The 19,822-nt window shown below is 37.7% G+C and overlaps 1 protein-coding gene across 8 annotated transcripts in view; it reads right to left on the bottom strand.

The window, feature by feature from the left end:
- Positions 1–19,822, bottom strand: part of CDC42BPA (CDC42 binding protein kinase alpha) — a 292,087-nt gene that overhangs the window by 216,355 nt on the left and 55,910 nt on the right. For all 8 annotated transcript variants that reach the window (XM_039235880.1, XM_039235877.1, XM_039235878.1 and 5 more), the window contains exon 2: positions 9,037–9,128. In XM_039235880.1, coding sequence (XP_039091811.1) covers positions 9,037–9,128 — 92 coding nt within the window. The remainder of the gene's footprint in view (positions 1–9,036; positions 9,129–19,822) is intronic.

Consider the following 19,822-nt stretch of genomic DNA (forward strand, 5'->3'; position numbering starts at 1 on the left):
AAGAAAACGTTCAAGCCTTAAGAAAGCTACATTACCGTCAGAGGAACCACACCACCAGACCCGAAACGATTAAGTTACAAAGGGGAACATTCCATAATGATAAAAGGGTTAATGTATCGAAAACACATAAACATGGAGAAACCGTACACCCCTTTTAAAGAGTTTCAAGATGCATGAAGAGGAGGAACAGACATACCCACAATTATATTTGAAGATTCTAACACCCATCTCTCAAAAGAACGAAACAAAACTCACCATATTATGGAAGATTTTATTGACAGCATCAACTCTCTTGATTGGACGTGTATAAAAGACTACATGCAACAAATGTAGAATAAAAACTATTTTTGTGTGCACATGAAGTGTTCATAAAGATATTTTGACCATAAAATGAATTTTATTAAACCCAACACGTACTGAAAACTTAGAGTATGATGTCTGACCCTAATAAAATAACTTGGATATCAATAAGATCGTTCATACAGCCCCCAAATTATAAAAAGTAAATGCTATATTTAATAACTCAAAGAAGTTATCAAAGATAAATAGTATTTTGATATGAATAATTAAAATATACATCAAGATACATGGAAAGCACCTAGTCCTGTGCAGAAGGAAATTATAGTTTTAATGTTTATATTACAATGGAAAAGAATCAAAGATCTAAGGTTCTACCTTGAGAAACCAGAAAAAAAGAGGAGCAAATTTAACCCAAAGGAAGTATTAGGAAAGAAATAACAAAGGTAAAAAAAATTAAAGTTAAAAAGTGATAAAATATAGACAATTCATAAATCTAATGCAGCTTTGTTCAAAATTAGTAACACTGAAAAACCTCTAAACATGACTGCCATGAAAAACAAAATTTGCTGAAGTTGACACAAGATATAGCAGAAAACTGAATAGCTTTGTAATCACCAAGAAACTAATAGGATTATATTCCCCACAAAAAAAAAAACAATTCCAGATGGTTTCACTGGAAAATTCTATCAAACATTTAAGGGGGGGAAATTCCAAATTTACACCAAATATTAAAAAAAAAAACCTCCCCCAATTCATTTTTTAAGTCCAGCATAATATTAACGTCAAAACTTGACACTGACATTATAAAAAAGATACTCTAGGTCAACATGCTCTGTGAATTATAGATATGGAAATAGCTAAGAAAATACTAAGGAACTATTGAATAGAACAATTATCTCAAAGGACAGGAAGTCATGACCAACTGGAATTTATCCCAGAGATTAGTTTAGTATTTGAAAAATCAATCATATACCAAAGGCATAATCCATGAAAGAAATAATTGGTAAGTTAGACTTCACCAGAATTTAACAATTCTGCTCTGTGACAGCCACTGTCATGCGAATGAGCAGACAAATCTGGGAGAAATTATCACAAAAGACACACTTGATAAAGGACTGGGATCCAAAATAAACAGAGAACTCTTAAAGTTCAACATTAAGAAGACAAACCAAACCCATTAGAAAAATGGGCCAAAGATCCTCCCAGACATCTCCCCCAGGAAGATACACAAACAAGCCCATGGAAAGATGCCCCCCGCCACCCTGGGAAGTGCAAGTTAAAAACAACTATGAGACCCCACTACACACGTGCTAGAATGACCAAAATTTAAAACCCTGAACACCCCAAATGCTGCTAAGGGTATGGAGCTACGGGAACTCTCATTCATTCCTGCTCAAAATGCAATACGGTACTGGCCACTCTGAAAGACCTTTTGGCAGTTTCTTAGAAAACTTTAATAACACTCTTATCCTTCAATTCAGCCATCATGCTCTTTGGTATCTGCCCAAAAGAAGTGAAAATTTATGTCCATACAACAACCTGCATGTGGGTGTTTGTGGCAGCTCGATTTCTAATTGCCCAAAGCCGGACACAACGAAGATGTCTTTCAGTAGGTAAGTGGATAAATAAAAACAGTGGCACATTCGGACGATGGGGTGTCATTCAGCACTAAAAAGAAATGAGTGATCAGAAGCCATTAGAAGACATGAAGGGAACTTAACTGACCGTGGAAGAAGGCAATCTGAAAAGGCTACATCCTGTATAATTCCAGCTACAGGACATTCTGGAAGAGGCCAGACTGAACAGACAGTGACAAGATCAGTGACAGAGGATTCCTGGAGGGAGGATGATACACACAGCCTGGAGCATTTTGAAGGCGGTGAAACGATTCGTGTGATAGGTGTGATACGATACAGTAGATACGTGTCTTTACACATTTGTTCAAACCCAGACAGTGTGCAACACCAAGAGCGAACCCTAAGGTAAACGTGGACCTTGGGTGATGAGGTGTCACTGCAGATTCACAGGCTCCAGACAGGTGCATCACTAGCGTGCAGATGCTGCCAGCGGGCGAGGCTGTGCACACGTCAGGGCAGGGTGCACGGGAACCCCCAGACTTTCCACTCAACTCTGCTACAAACCTACAACTGCTCAAAAAATCAGTCTATTTTTAAAATGTCAATCAGAGTGACTTACTGTATGAACAGAAGAAAAGGGCAAATCTATATGATCATTTCAATAGATGCGAAGAAAGCATACGACAAAATTCCACACCTATTGGTCATTAAATTTTTTAAATTCTCAGCAAACTAGGAACAGAAGACAGTATCTTAGATCAGATAAAAGGCACCTCCACAAACCCCTACCATTAACACCATACTCAGTAGTGAAACACTGAGTCCTTTCTCCTAAAGCTCAGAAAGAAGGTAAGGATGCCAACTCCCATGACACCTATTCAGAATTTTCCTAGGGACCCAAACTAGTGCAGTAAGTCAGGATAAAGAAACAGAAGTTATAAAGTCTGGAAAGTAAAAAGGAAATTGTCCCTAGTCTCAGACAATGTGATTGTTTACAAAGAAAATCTAAGAAAACAACAATTTAAAAAACTACTTAAAAAATAGTAAGTGAATTTAGGAAATCATGTCAGATACAAAAACCAGTGCTCTATCTACATATTAGCAGCATTCTATCTAAACACAAAAATTTCCAGTATCCTCTACCCTAGCATCAAAAAGACAATATACTTAGGAATAAATTTCACAAAGTATGAAAAAACCTGTACACTAAATAAGATGATCTTGAGAAGAAGTAAAAGACACCTTTAAAAAAAACAAGAGAAATATCTTGTTTATGAACTAGTAGACTCAACATTATTAATATGCAGTCCTCCCAAAACTGATCTATAATCGAACGTGAACTCATTTTCAGTGATGAGTGGGCACGTATGGAATCGGACACAGACTGAAATGCACGCAGTACTGCAACAATCCAAGAAGAGCTGAAACAATTCTGAAACAGAACAAGGTAGAAGGACTTACCCTCAGACTTCACTACATGCTCTCGACTTTATAGTAAAGAGGTAGAGGCATCAAAATCAAGATAGCAGGACACTGGCACAGGGACAAACAGATCAATGAGACAGAATAGGAAGAGCAGAAAAAGTTCAAGACTTATATGGTCAACTGATTATTCAGACAAAGGTGCTGAAGTAACTCAATACAGGGAAAACGGACTTTGCACTAAACGGTACGGAAACAACTGGCTATGGGCAGGAAATAAGTGAACCTCAATCCTTATCTCACGTGACGTGAAGTCATTCGAAATAAATCAGCAATCTACACATCCTAAGAGCTAAAGTTATAAAGCTTTTGGGAAAAAAGAGAAATATCTTTGCAACCTGGATATGAACAATTTCTTAGAAAGACTAGAAAATAATAACCAGAGGAGAAAAACAGTTCACAATTATATCATCAAAACTTAAAACTTCTTACAGGAAAATTTTCAGAAAATCAATAGGCAAGCCACACAGCCTGTGGGAAAATATTGACAAAACATGTATCTGACAAAGGACTTTTATCAATATAAAACATAAGGGGCACCTGGGTGGCTCAGTCAGGTTAAGTGACTGACTTCAGCTCAGGTCATGATCCTGTGGGTTTGAGCCTAGTGTCAGGCTCTCTCCTGACAGCCTGAAGCCTGGAGCCTGCTTCTGGTTCTGTGTCTGCCTCTCTCTCTGCCCCTCCCCAACTTGTGCTCTGTCTCTCTCTCTCAAAAATAAACAAACATTAAAAAATTAATGAACTCCTACAACTCAATGACAATACAAATACCTCAATTTTTAAAAATGAGCAAAATGTCTCAACACATACTTCACCAAGAAGATAAAAGAATGGTGAATAAGCCACAAAAACACATTATGTTGATAGATAACACAAATCCACGTAATAATGCAAGTTAAGACCACGAGATACTATTACACACCCACTAGACTAACAACAGAAAAGTACTGGTGGGAGCCATGGAACGTGGTAGGAATGTGAACTGGTATAACCTCATTAGAAAAAATGTGCCTGTTTCTTTTAAATTTAAACCTGCACCTACCATTAACAGGGCAGTTCCAGTAGGAGGTATTTGTCCAAAGAAAAGACGAACATATTTCCATAAATACTTGTACAAGTATTTCTTGTACTATAAACAGCCCAAATGCTCATCAACAGAAGAATGGATCAATTGTAGTATATTAATAAAACAGTATGCTAATCAGCAATAAAATGGGAATATTGATACATTCAATCACAAGGATGACTCTCATAGACATATTCTGCGCAAAAGAATTTGTATACCAAAAGGTACCTAGGGTATGATTCCACATACATGAAATTTTCAAAAACCCAAAACCAATCCACAGTTAAAATGTAGAACAGTGGTTGCCACTGGAAGTTATGGGAAACTGACAGGAAAGAGAGCTTGCTAGGAAGATAGAATTATTCTGTATCTTCAATAAAGGTGAATCTATCTATCAAAACTCACAGCATTATATGTATATGCAATTTGTGTACTTCAACATATATAAAGTTTACCTCAGAAGAGCTAGACAACCAAAACAAAAAAAAATTACACTCCTAGTCTAAATGGCTTCACTAGTTTTCAAAGAAATAATACTAAACCTCTACAAACTCTTTCAAAAAACTGAAAAAGCAAGCACACTTCCCAAATTGTCTTATGAACTAAATATGTCATTCCAAAATTAACAGGCTACATAAACTAAAGGCCAATCTTTGTCATGCATATAAAACAAAAAACTGCTGAACAAAACCCAACTCTGTATATTAAAATGACACATCAGGAACAACTGGACTTACACAGTAATGCAATATTGGCACATTTAAAAACTAACCAATATAATCCCCACAGTAACCAAATAAAGAAGTTAAATCATAACATCAAAACACATACAGAAAATGCTCTCAATAAAGTTAACTCCTGTGCGTGGCAAAAACTCTCAGCAGTCTAGGACTGTAAGGACAACTTCCTTAAGCTGAAAAAGAGTAACAATACAAACAAAAAAGCTGTAGCAAACTTCAAACTCAATAGTAAAATAGTGAACACTTTCCCCTGAAATCACAAACCAGATAAAAATTCTATTGTCACCACTTGAATTCAACATTTTATGGAAGGTACTTTCCACTGCAATAATACAAGAAAAAGAAATAAAAGGCACAAGGATTGGGGAGAAATAAAGAAAAAGCTGTCATTATTTAGAAATATGATTATGAGAAATTCAAAAAACTCACATATAAACTAGAATTAATAAACTAACGTCAAGATCCTCCTTATATACAAGATGAGAATATACAAAAATCAATTGTATTTCTATTCTAGCAACAAAGTTAGAAAATAGAATTCTATATAAAGTTCATCCACAAACATCAAACTCTCATAAATAAATGTATAAAACCCACAAAGAATAAAATGAACCTTGACCTCTACCTCAAGAAATACAAAATAATTGATACCAATTGGATCAGAGACTGAAATATAAAATATACTTTTAAAGATTATAGAAGATGCCACAAGAAAATGTCTATATGACCTTGAGGTTAGGAAAAAAACACGAAAAGGATCTGATCAATAAAGAAAAGTTTAATTAACTGGTCCTCACTAAATCTAAGAACTTCTCTTCAATAAAAGATCCATATGGAGCAGGAAAAGCCAAGCCACAGGAAGGAAGAGATATTTTATTTAATACACACATATACACGATCTCCAACAAAGGACTTAAATCTAGAATACATACCAGTAAATCCAACAACCTGCTCCCAATCCCCCAACCAATCCTAATTCCCCAACCTCAGAATGTGCACTTCATGGAAAAAAAACAACAACTAAGTTATATAAAGTAATATGAAAATGGGCTTAACTTAAAGAATTACCAGAAAATGTAAAATAAAATCATAATTCAGTATTACTATCCATCCACCAAAACATGGCTAAAGTTAAAAAAAAAAATTACCAAGTACTGGTGAGGCTGTAAAGCAATTGGGACCTTCACACATTGTTGGTGGATGTATTGGTAAAAATGATAAATGGGTAACCACCCAGGAAATTATTTGGCACTAATTACTGAAGCTGAATATGGCTACCCAGTGACCCAGCAATTCCACTCCTCAGTTTATATCCAACACAAATTAGTGCCTCGTCTCCCAAAAGCCATGTACAAGAATGTTCATAACAACATCACTGACATGGCCATAAACCATAAACAACTTGAGTTCGCACCAACAGTATGAATAAATAACCTGTGGCATATTTATACAAAGGAGTACTATGAACCAATACAAACAAAAGTGAATAACACAGGCATAATCTTGAGCAAAATAAGACACAAAAAGGATATATTAAAATTCCATTAATATAAAATTCAAAAAGAGGCAAAATCAGTCTACAGTGATAAAGCCAATGAGACAGTCAATACGGAGGTACGTATTCACACAGGGGAGGCAATGCACACCTATCTTGGTCTGCGTAACGGCCACACAAATCCATGCAAATGTAAAAATCCACTAAGTTATGCGTGCATATAACTCAACTTTTAAAAAATTTTATGACCTCAAAATAAATATATTTGCAGACAAATAAAAGCGGTTTATCACTAGCAGACAATGTGAAATAGTAAAAGGAATTTTTAGGTCAAAATGAAAACGGTACCAAAGGGAAGTATGCAAATGTGAAGAATAAGAGAAAATGTAAACGAAGGAGTCGGCCTACATGAGGAGGGACAGTAGTTTCTGAGGTTTTAGTTATATGTAGAACTAAAAACATAACAACAATGACAAAAAGGTAGAAGTCAGGTAAATCAGAATTGGCAAAACACAGATTTACCAAGGACACATGAGGCAATCTCTAGGGAAACCAATAAAAGGTAAAACTAAGAAATTAATAAATGAGGGAAAGAATCATTTAAAATACTCCATTAGGGGCGCCTGGGTGGCTTAGTCAGTTAAGCGTCCGACTTTCGCTTGGGTCATGATCTCGTGGTTCGTGGGTTCAAGCCCCGCGTCAGGCTCTATGCTGACTGCCAGCTTGGAGCCTGGAGCCTGTTTCAGAGTCTGTATCTCCCTCTCTCTCTGACCCTCCCCTGCTCACGCTGTCTCTCTCTCTCTCTTTCTCTCTCCTAGAAATAAATAAAAAATATTTTAAAAACATAAAATAAAATAAACTACTCCATTAATCCAGGAGTTGAAAGGCACAGAATACAGAATGGGCAAGACAGGTATAGAAATAAAATAGTAGCAGGTAGTGTATCTGCACTAAATGCCAACTGACCATATACTCCAATTAAAAGACAAGAGATTATTAGACTGGATTAGAAAACAAAGGCGCCCGGCTGTTTCAGTCAGTAGAGCATGTGACAGTCTGATTTCCACTAAAGATATTAAATATATCATCGCAAACTGTGTCACTAGCAATCTCGAGGCCCAGTGGTTTTACAAGTGAATTCCTCTAAGCATATAAGGAAGAAATAACAATCTTCCTGAGCTCAACCAGAGACCGGTAAAAGAGGGAACATGTCCCTCTTTTTATGAGGCCAGCATAATCAAAATACCAACATCTCATCAGGATTTTAAGTAGGAAAATTACAGGCCCATTTCTCTCAAAGATCCTAAGCACGTACATGCTCACATAGCAAACCAAGTGCAAGGAAACCCAAAGACGATAATACAAAGTTGGGCTTAGCTTAGAGGTGCAAGGTTAGTTCAATAGTTGAAAATAAACTGATGTAATTCAATCCATTAACAGAGTAAGAGAGAAAAGCCTTAAGTGTCTCAAAAGATGCTGATAAAACATCTTCTTAAAATCCAGCACAATTCATAACTGAAAAAGCAAAATTAGCTAGGTTGCTAGGTATGAAGTCAAACAAAATTCAATTATATTTCTAACTACTAGCAAAAAACAACCAGAAAATGAAATTTAACAATTCTAATTAAAACAGTAAAGAATGTTACATTCCTTCGTTGCTTGGCTGACTTAGTATTAAGGTGTCAATTGTCCTCAAATTGATGTCTAAAGAGATTTTTTGTTGTTTTCTTTAAGTGTATTCATTTATTTTGAGAGATGGGGGTAAGAGGGAGCACGAACAGGAGAGGGGCAGAGAGAGAGAGAATCCCAAGCAGGCTCCACGCTGTCAGCACTGAGCCCGACAGGAGGCTCTGTCTCATGAACCGCGAGATCATGACCGGAGCCAAAGTCCGGCGTCAGAGCTTAACCAACTGAGCCACTCAGGCGCTCCTACAAACTGATCTCTAGTTTCAGTGTAATCCTCACCAAAATTCAAGCACATATGTGGGTATGGATCTTTAAGAGTGATTCTGAAATTGAAATACCCATTGTAAAATTACATGAAAATCTAAAGGGCCAAGAACAGAGGAGGAGGGGACGGTGCTGGAGCACGTGCACTGCCAGATGGGGAGACTTTGTAAGCTACAGGAGAGACAGACATGCCATCGGAGGAGAGAGTCCAGAAGCATACTCAACCTTATCGACCTACGAAGAAGAAAAATATCTTGGAAAAAAATTCCATGTGGAAATATTTCATTCCAACTCTAATATATTTTCTAATCAACTGTTTCAGTTACGACAGCAAGGAAATCATACTTCAGTTAAACTGCCTCACAGACTGTATAAAATCACTTCCAAACCATTCGGCAGAACTTTTATAAAAACTTGCTTTCTTACCTCTCCAAAAGCTCCTCGACCAATCACCTTCAATATCTCAAAGTCTTCTCTATGGAGTCGCATCTGTTTCACTTTAGAAGTAAATGGTTTGGCTGAAACGAAAGAGCAACATCGGTTACTTTCTTAATGAAATGTGATGCAAATTATATACACAGAATGGCATTTCTTAAACAATAAAAATTCAAATTATGATTAAGAATGAAGTCAAAGAGTTTCATAATCCCATCATACTATATTGAGAATAGATTTAATATCCATAAGAAAACAATTTCCTTTCTGTTTATATTTATTTTTGAGAGAGAGAGAAAGAGGTGAGCAGGAGAGGGGCAGAGAGAGGGAGACACAGAATCCAAAGCAGGCTCCAGGCTCTGAGCTGTCAGCACAGAGCCCGACTCAGGGCTTGAACCCATGAACCGTGACATCATGACCTGAGCTGAAGGCGGACGCTTAATCGAGTGAGCCACCCAGGTGCCCCAATTTCCTTTATTTCTTACATGTGAATTATATTTTTCTTGAGAATGTATTTTTAAGCACCTAATAACATATGAAATAATGCAAAGGAACAGGGATCTACAAATGAGACCAGTTTATTTTCCTGTTAAATATTCTGCATATTCTAAATATTCTCAATGCTAGATACACATTTGAACAAAAATGTCCGAGAAGTAAAAGCAATTTTCATGGTACCCAAGGGAGTTTCGGCAATTCCCGTCAAGTAAATTCAGATTTCTTTCATACTCATTCATTTATTTATCCTTTTAACACACCCTTAGCAAGAGTTCACACTACACAAAGCATGGTAGCAATCACTAGAGTCTGAACAAATAAGATTACAATATAGTACCTTCCCTCAAGAAGTTCTGAGCCCTTAGGAAGGATAGTAGGCACACGGACAAAACTTAAGAATGTGATGAAACTTGTAATGGAGGTAAATATAAAGTGCTTCAGAACAGGTGAGGACGGAACACTAATACTTCACAGAGGAATTACCACAGGACCCGGACCTTGAGAACAAAGTACAATTCTGCTACTTTGCCTGGGTTTGCGGTGTAGACGTTCCAGGCACAGGGAGCAATATAAGCAAATGAAGAGAGGAAGGAAATGAACTTGAGGTGATTAGCACTAAAGAATCCATTGTCATTGCAGAATTTTGAGATGAAACGAAGAAATGCAAAGAAATCGGAGCTGGAAAGTGGAAATGTAAATGGCCTTGAATACCATACAAAGAATTTAAACATATTATTAATTAAGGGGATAAATTGACATTTTTTAAAAATTACAAAATCAATTGCCTGCTGCCTCTAAGAGAAATGTAGACTTGCTTCCTTTCCTCTCCTCATTTCCCTATTTATTCTCACACAAAAAAAGAGTAAAGTGATTAAAAGGTCATTATATATGGATATTCGCAAAGCAGTATGATGGACCACAGTAATAAAAGAAAGGATAAGAACCATATGGTTCTCTCGATAGATCCAAAAAAGCATTTGACAAAATACAGCATCCTTTCTTGATTAAAAACCATCAAGAAAGTAGCTTGAGAAGGAATGTACCTCAACATCATGAAGGCCACAAACAAAGGGCCCACAGCTAGTATCATCCTCAACAGGTAAAAACCGAGAGCTTTTTCCCGAAGGTCAGGAATACGACAGGAATGTCCACTCTCACCACTTGCTCAACATAGTACTGGAAGTCCTAGCCTCAGCCATCAGGCAACAAGAAGAAAGAAAAAGCATCCAAATCAACAGGGAAGAAGTCAAACTTTCACTCTTCACAGATGACATGATACTCCACATGGAAAGCCTGAAAGACTCCACCAAAACTCTAATGGAATGGACACATGAATTCAGCGAAGTCCCAGGATACATCAATGTACAGAAATCCGTTGCATGTCTACACATCAATAATGAAGCAGAAGAAAGAGAAATCAAGGAATCGATCCCTTTTACAATTGCACCAAAAATCATAACATACCAGGAATAAACCTAATCAAAGAGGTAAAAATTAGATCTGTACTCTGAGAACTATAGAACACTTATGAAAGAAACTGAACATACAAAGAAATGGAAATGGAATACCATGTTCATGATTTGGAAGAACACTGTTAAAATGTCTATACAACCCAAAGCAATCTACACATTCAATACAGTCCCTATGAATAGAACACCAACATTTTTCACAGAGCTAGAACAAACAATTCTAAAATTTGTATGCAACCAGAAAAGTCCCCAAATAGAAAAGCGAAGTATGAGTCATCACAATTTCAGACATCAAGCTGTTTATAAAGCTATAGTCATCAAAAAAAGTGAATCGTGGAAAAAAAAAAAAAAAAAAAAAAAGGACACATCGATCAATGGAACAGAACAGACTGAAAAATGGACCACAACTATATGGTCCACTCATCTTCAACAAAGCAGTTAAGAATATCCATGGGAAAAAGGAAGTATTTTCAACAAATGGCGATGGGAAAACAGGAGAGCAACATGCAAACGAATGAAACTGGACCACTTTCTTATACCACACATGAAAACAAATTCAACATGGATGAAAGACCTAAATGTGAAGCAGGAAACCACCAAAATCCTAGAGAACACAGGCAGCAACCTCTTCGACTTTGGCCACCGCAACTTCTTAACAGACCCGTCTCGGGAGGCATGGGAAACAAGAGCAAAAGTGAACTACTGGGACCTCATTGAGATACAAAGCATCTGCACAGCAAAGGAAACAATCAACAATATTAAAAGGCAACCTAAGGAATGGGAGAAGATATCTACAAATGACATATCTGGTAAATGGCTAGTATCCAAAATCTATAAAGAGCTTATTAGTTTGATAATTAATAATTACTATTAACTTAATAATCCAGTTAAGAAACAAGCAGAAGACATGAGACATTTCTCCAAAGACGACACAGAGATGGCTAACAGACGCATGGAAAGATGCTCAATGTCGCTCATCATCAGGGAAATACAAATCAAAACCACGGTGAGTTACCACCTCACCCGGGTCAAAATGGCTAGAATTAACAACTCAGGAAACCACAGATGTTGGTGAGGATGTGGAGAAAGAGAAACCCTCTTGCACTGCTGGTGGGAATGCAAACTGGTGCAACCACTCTGGAAAACAGTGTGGAAGTTCCTCAGAAAGTTAAAGACCCAACTACCCGAAGACCCAGCAATTGCACTATTACGTATTTATCCAAAGGACACAAAACTACTGACTGAAAGGGGCACATGCACCCCAATGTTTACAGCAGCGCTATCAACAACAGCCAAATTACGGAAAGAATCTAAAAGTCCATCGACTGATGAATGGATAAAGAAAATGTGGTATACATGTGCACTGGAATATTACTCGGCCGTCAAAAAGAATGAAATCTTGCCATTTGCAATGATATAGATGGAACAAGAGTGTATTATGCTAAGTGAAATAAGTCGAAGAAAGAAAACTACCATATGACTTCACACATATGTGGAATTTAAGAAACAAACATAATGGACAGAAAAATAACATAAAAACAAGAGAGGGAGGTAAACCATAAGAGACTCTTAACTAGAGAACAAATATAGAGTTGCTGGAGGGGAGGTGGGATGGGCTAAATGGGTGATGGGCACTGAGGAGGGCACTTGAGATGAACGCTGGGTACTATATGGAAGTGATGAATCACTAAATCCTACTTCTGAAATCAACTTTTAATGAGTGCCCCAAATTAAATCAAAGGCCCATCATCAAAACTGAACATTTCTGGGGCCCCTGGGTGGCTCAGTCTGAGTCTTGATTTCGGCTCAGGTCATGATCTCACGGTTTAGGAGGTAACATCCCACATCAGGCTCTGCGCTGTCAGTGCAGCATCCGCTTGGGATTCTCTCTCCCCTTCTCTCTGCCCCTTCCCTGCTCATGTGCTCGCTCGCTCGCTCTCAAAATAACCAAATAAACATTTAAAAAGTATCAAAGTAAAACAATTGTGATAATTTAAAAAACAAAGTCATCATATATGGGTAGAGCTCTCTTCCCCTTCCTTCCACGGAGCAAGAGTCATATTTATTTGAGCATTAGGAAAGTGAAATAGAGCCCTTACAACCTGATCTGTTCTGAAGGTATCTGGTCCTACGAACTTAGAAAAGAAGGGTATTCCACACTACATATCTCAGTCTAGTAGAGATTTCTGTGTCAATCTTTTAGACAACAAGGAAACAGATGGGCTCTGCATTTGGAATCCACACAGTGGAGAAGATGCCAGTCAAAGGAAGAACAATTTTGAATGAAGATATGGAGGCTCTCACCCTGGAAAGACAGGACACAAAACCACACTGCCAAGTGAAAGAACACCTTGATGAAATGACTCGATGAAATGGGTTTCAACAAACCGGACTGGACAAACTGTTGAGACTGTGGCCACCGTGTACCAGTCAGGGGCCCAAAAGGAAAGGGAAGTATATCACAAATGGAGGAGACGTTACCGACAAGCAACCTCTCTGCAAAGGTGGAGGAGGGGTGTAAGGGAACGGCAAGGAAGAGCAGTCATCTATCCACCTGTCGAGCAGCACGCTGACGCCAGTGTGCCTCCCTTTCCCAGCTTCTATACCAGCATTTCAGAAAGAGCTGGTAAGAGGGCAGGTACGCAACAGAGAAATTAAAGGTGCGGAGCCAGACGGTATGAGAGCAGGGGAAGCCTAGTTGCCAGCGACAGCTAACACGCTGCATGGCAACCGACAACCTCACGCTTCGCAGTCCTTTAAATACATCTTCTACTTCCCTGGATGTCCGTCCCCCACCCCCCCCCCGCCCCGGCTCAAGACTTCCAAATAACCTGACCCCAAATAAAGTGTATGCTCTGTATCCTGGTCTCATTACTGACCCTAAATCCAAAACCAGCATTTCCTCACAGACCACCACAGTCATTTATAATCCAGTTCAGTTCTTCAAGGATAATTCCATGCACGCACCTCCTTCTGGGTACTTATCTAAACGGTCAAAAATGTAGGCCTTTCAAACCTCTGAAACGGTATCACAAAACAGGAAAAGAAACTATTTTTTTTTTAACTAGAGTAAATGAAATACAATTTAGGGAAGCAAATGGCTGTTAAAATGATCTTTTAGCAAAGGTACAAAACAGTAGACAAACAATCAGCAATGCTAGTCTTCTGGGCAGTAGCACGTACCCTGAAAGCACCAAGCAGATGAATACTCTAAAATCACGTGTGATTAGGATGAGAGATGTTGTCCGTTATCCAAGTTTTATGGGAACCTACAGCACTGAAAGAAATTTAAAAAACAATCCTAAGGGCGCCTAGGTGGCTCAGTCAGTTAAGCATCCGACTTCAGCTCAGTTCATGATCTTGCGGTTCGTGGGTTCGAGCCCCATGTCGGGCTCTGTGCTGACAGCTCAGAGCCTGGAGCCTGCTTTGGATTCTGTGTCTCCCTCTCTCTCTGTCCCTCCCCCGCTCGCTTTCTGTCTCTCTCTGTCTCAAAAATGAACATTTTTAAAAATACATTAAAATAAATAAGTAAAAAACAATCCTATCTACTCTTTACATCCTGGAACCTGCAAGTAAAAATCCCATGTCTTAGACACTTCAAAACTATTCTATTTTTAAGCATTCAAAAATGAGTTGAGTCACAAACTTCTTTGGAAGGCTCACAGTTGTACTATTTACTCAACTCACTCAACTAGTACCTTCTCCTACCGGCTGTATGTCAGCTACTTTGTAAGATGTTAGAGGCACAAAAAATAAGCAGTCCCTGTCCTCAAGTAAACAAATTATGCAGTAGGTGTTACTTTTCCGTTTAAAATTTTCAGTGTGACTACACATGGCTAATAAACAGAAAATAATACTCACAAGAAATCACAGAAATGCAAATAAACATACTAGAAATATTCGATTACTTACCTACTAAATGGGCCAAAAACAAAAAACCTGAAGCCACCAAGTGTCTGCGGGTATGTGAGTAACAGGGATTCTCATACGGAGCGGGTGGGGCTGTTAATTACAATCTCCGGGAAGATCTGGGTTTCTATTTCATTCTCTTAATTTGACCTATTAAAAAGGTTTTAGAAGTTGAGTCATCTTTATATACCGTGAGACAAACTATACTTAGGTGTGATGTATTTAGTTAATAAACACACGGCATTGCTTTGACTCTACTTTAACATTTTACATCTGTGCTCATAGATAATGTCAGTCTACAATGACTTTTTTCCTACACTGTCTTCATCTGCTTTGGGACCCATGACAAATCAACCTCATTAAATAAGTTGAGTAGCTTTCTCTCCTTGTTTAGTCTCAAAACAAAATTCAGGTTGCTTAAAGAGCTCAAGGTGAAAACCAAAACTACAAAACTTTTAGAAGGCAAAAGCAGAAATTGATTATAAGGTCTGAAAAAAACGTGCTAGTGCAAACATCTTTTGATAACTGATTTCTTTCACATTATTGCCATTTTCATGTTTTTTATTTCTTCTGTGACAGCTGTTAATATTTTTCTACAAATTTATACACTGTGCTGAAATTTTCAAATCTATTGGAACAAAGTGAAATAATATTCTTTTGTTTTAAAAATCTAGAAGACAGATAGGTTTGATTCCTTTTTAGGTGCTAATATTGTATATCTGGATCTATTTTCATTGTTTTTCCTTACCAACACAGCGGGAAGTTTGCACATTTTACAATTATTCTTCCAAGTACATAATATTTAGATGTGCTGGTCCTCTCTAAAATTCTGTGGAGTTTTTTCTTGTTTGAGTAGGTTCTCCCCCAAATTTATGCAAAATTTCAGAAAAAGTAGAGGCTAATATTAACCCTCCCCCTCCTACAAAAAAACTAAGGCATATTAGTAATTGGCAAAAGAGATATCGGGGGAAAGGCATTAGTAGAATAAAGATTAAAAAGAGCCATACACAGTGCTTAAAAAAAATGTTGAACTAACCAGGACACAATGATTCTAAACATGTATATACCAGTAACACAAGCTCAAGATAGGTAAAGCCAAACCAACAGATATAAAAGAAACAAACTCATCTTCCTGTATTTTACTATAACCCTCTCAGTAATTGTCAGTGCAAATGGACCATTAAAAAAAGCAAAACCAAAAACAAAGAAACTGAGCACCATGCCTGGAATGCACCAGGGATGAGTTGGAGAATATCATTTTGAAACACACACAAAGCTGCTACAAATTTTGATAACATGCCAAGACTTAAAACTACCTCCAAAGAATTTCAAAGTGTTGGGAACATAAAAACCAAATTACATGAGTATAGTGTAATTAGAAATCTATAACAGAGGGGCACCTGGGTGGTTCAGTCAGTTAAGTGACCAACTCTTGACGGCTCAGGTCTCTCTCTCTCTCTCTCTCTCTCTCTCTCTCTGCGCCCCTCCCCCACTTGTGTTCGCTCTCAAAATAAATAAACATTAAAAAAATCACTAACACATGGAGGAGGGCACGTGTGGGGATGAGCACCGGGTGTTATATGGAAATCAACTTGACAATAAACTATTGGTAAAAAAAAAAAAAAATCACTAACAGAAATATTCCCAGGAAAAACCATAAACTCTGATATCCAAAAACAATTTTAAAGAAGAAATTAATAATTCAAAAATACTCAGGATTATATAGTAACAAAATACATCAAAAGTTCTAGAACACAGTCTAAACCAGTATAAACTGAGGGGTGGGGGAGCTCTCGACATTTACATTAGTAAAGAAGCTTAAAAATTAAAGTGTTGGGGCGCCTGGGTGGCTTAGTCGGTTAAGCGTCCGACTTTCGCTTAGGTCATTACCTCACGGTTCGTGGGTTCGAGCCCCGCATCAGGCTCTGTGCTGACTGCCAGCTCAGAGCCTGGAGCCTGTTTCAGAGTCTGTGTCTCCCTCTCTCTCTGACCCTCCCCTGCTCATGCTGTCTCTCTCTCTCTCTCCTAGAAATAAATAAAACATTTAAAAAAAAAATTAAAGTGTTAACCAGACAACATAAAATATTGTAGCAAAAGAATAAACCCACAGTAGAAGGAAACAAAAATGTAAGAAAGCAAAATAAAACTAATTTTAAAATAACCATTTAATAGGTAAGTTCAACAAGGCCAAAGAATGGTTCACTGAAAAAACTAATAAAAACAACAGAAAAGTCATTAGGAATGAGAAACTGGACAAAACTCCAGATGCTGCTGAGATTAAATGGGTAGTAAGAGAAGATCACTAAAAGCTTATGCCAATAAATCTAAAAATGTAAAAGTGAACAAATTCCTAGAATGAGTAACTGATTTTTTCAAAATTGAAAATATGAACTCTCCAATAAATAAGTTGACTCAGTGAGTAAAAATCTTCCACAAAGAAAAGACCAATCCTAAACAGTTTTACCCACAAGTTCAACTATACACATTAACAAAGAGGTAATTCCCACATTAAAACACATTGTCCAAAGAATAAACCCAGAGGAAAAGCTATCATTTCATCCTAACCTCATGCCAAAAATACAGATAAGGTTGTTCATGAATACAGATGCAAAAAATCTTATCAAATTAGCAAACTGATTAACCAAGCAATTTATAAATAGAATAGCATGACCTAGTTGAGTTTATCCCAAGTATGCAAGGTTGTTTGGGGTGCCTGGATGGCTCTGTAACAAAGCCTCTGACTTTGGCTCAGGTCATGATCTCATGGTTTGTGAGTTTGAGCCCCGCATCAGGCTCAGTGCTAACGCTCAGTCTGGAGCCTGCTTCAGATTCTGTGTCTCCCTCTCTCTCTGCCCTTCTGCTCACGCTCTGTCTGCCTCTCTCTCTCTCTCAAAAGTAAACATTAAAAAAAAAAGAAAAGAATGCAAGGTTGTTTTAATATTAGAAAACTGATTAACAGAATTCATGACATAAAGAGATTGAAGAAAATGTCAATATCTTAACAAATATATTTATATACAAACCCTGTTCAATAAAACTACACAACCTTCATGCTACTTTTAAAAACTACACTTTTAACAATGAGAAACAAAAGGAAACTTTCATGGTCTGATAACAGACAGCGCCAACAGTGGCACTAGCAGAACATAAAACGTACCACTGTTAAAAGCATTCTCTTCACAACCCAGAGCACACAGGAAGGTCTTCTATTAAAACAATTGATATTATCAGCTCTAATTAGCATTTTAATAATGATACAAGTCAGTGCAGCAGGAAAAGAAGTAACAAACATAAGAAAAGGAAGAAAGCAAGCTGTTACGAGGTGAGGCACTGATGAGGTGATTATCTGCGGAGAAAACCCCACAAGCAGACCAAAACCACACTGAGCTATCACCTCACACCAGGCTGAATGGCTAGTATCGCCGACAAGATGGGGCACCTGCGGGGCTCAGTCAGTTCAGTGTGTCCAACTCTTGATTTTGGCTCAGGTCATGATCCCACAGTTGTGAGATCGAGCCCCACATGGGGCTCTGAGCTGGGTGTGGAGCATACTTGAGATTCTCTCTTTCCCTCTCCCTCTGCCCCTCCCCTGATCACGCTTTCTTTCTCTCTCTCTGAAGAAAAAAAATTATATATATATATATATATGTATATATATATATATATATGTATATATATATTCTCATCTGCTGATGAGAATGCAAACTAGGACAACAACGATGGAAAATATGGAGGTTCCTCAAAATATTAAAAATAGAATACATGATCCAATAATTCCATTACTATTTATCCACAGAAAATGAAACCACTAATTCAAAAAGATATGTAACGTTTCCTGTGGCATTATTTACAATAGCCAAGCTATGGAAGCAAGTCGGCCGTAAGTGACTGATTACACAGCCATAAAAAAGGGTGAGATCTTGCCATCTGGGACAACACGGATGGATAGAGGGCATTACGCCAAGTGAAGTAAGTGGGACTGAGAAAGCCGAATCTAAAAACAAAAACAAAACAAATGAATAAACTAACAAAAAGCATAATGAGACCTGGAAATACAGAGAACAAACTGATGGTTGCCAGCGGGGAGGGGGTGGGAGCCGGTGAAAGTGGAAATACAGGCCCTCAGTTATGGCATCACTAAGTCACGGGAATAAAAGGCACAGCGTGGCAAATGCAGTCAGTGATGTTGTAATGGCGTCGTGTGGGGTCAGACGGCAGCAACACAAACAAGTGGAGTTACTACGCTGAACACCTAAGACTAACACAACACTGTGTGTCAACTATATTCCAGATGTGTTTGAGGAGATGTATTAAAATGCATCTTCCATATAAATTTGCTTCAAATTGAAATAAAATGATCCATAATATTTTAAAGTGAGTCCTCTACATGCAAATAAATTATTTCAAATACATTACCCTCCACCAAACAAAACTCAGACTCCTAATTACAGAGAACCAACCCATGGTTGCCAGGGGGGCTGGGTGGGAGGATGGGCAAATTAGGTGAAGGAGATTAAGAGTATAAACTTCCAGTGATAAAACAAAAAAGTCATGGAGATGAAAGGTATAGCACGGAGAGAAAATTAAAAGCCCACAAAAACATCAACACACATCATGATTGCAATGATTGAGTCAAGCAAGTTGACAGACATAAATAACATGCAAAAGTCAATTTCACTCCTACATAACAAAAAAGTTTTTGGAAAATCATCTGGAAACATATTTATGATGGGACTATTGAAAGTACCTATCAATAAATCTATCAAAAGATGTATCTGCCCTTAATATACTACAAAGGTTTACTGAAAGATGTTAAAGACCCAAATAAAAAGTACTTGGATAGGAAGGCACTGGTTCATTAAAACGTCAATTCTCCACCACACATATCTGCAATTTGATGT

This window comes from Hyaena hyaena, unplaced genomic scaffold (genome assembly GCF_003009895.1).
Source record: "Hyaena hyaena isolate Hyena2069 unplaced genomic scaffold, ASM300989v1 scaffold_103, whole genome shotgun sequence".
Classification (NCBI taxonomy): domain Eukaryota; kingdom Metazoa; phylum Chordata; class Mammalia; order Carnivora; family Hyaenidae; genus Hyaena; species Hyaena hyaena.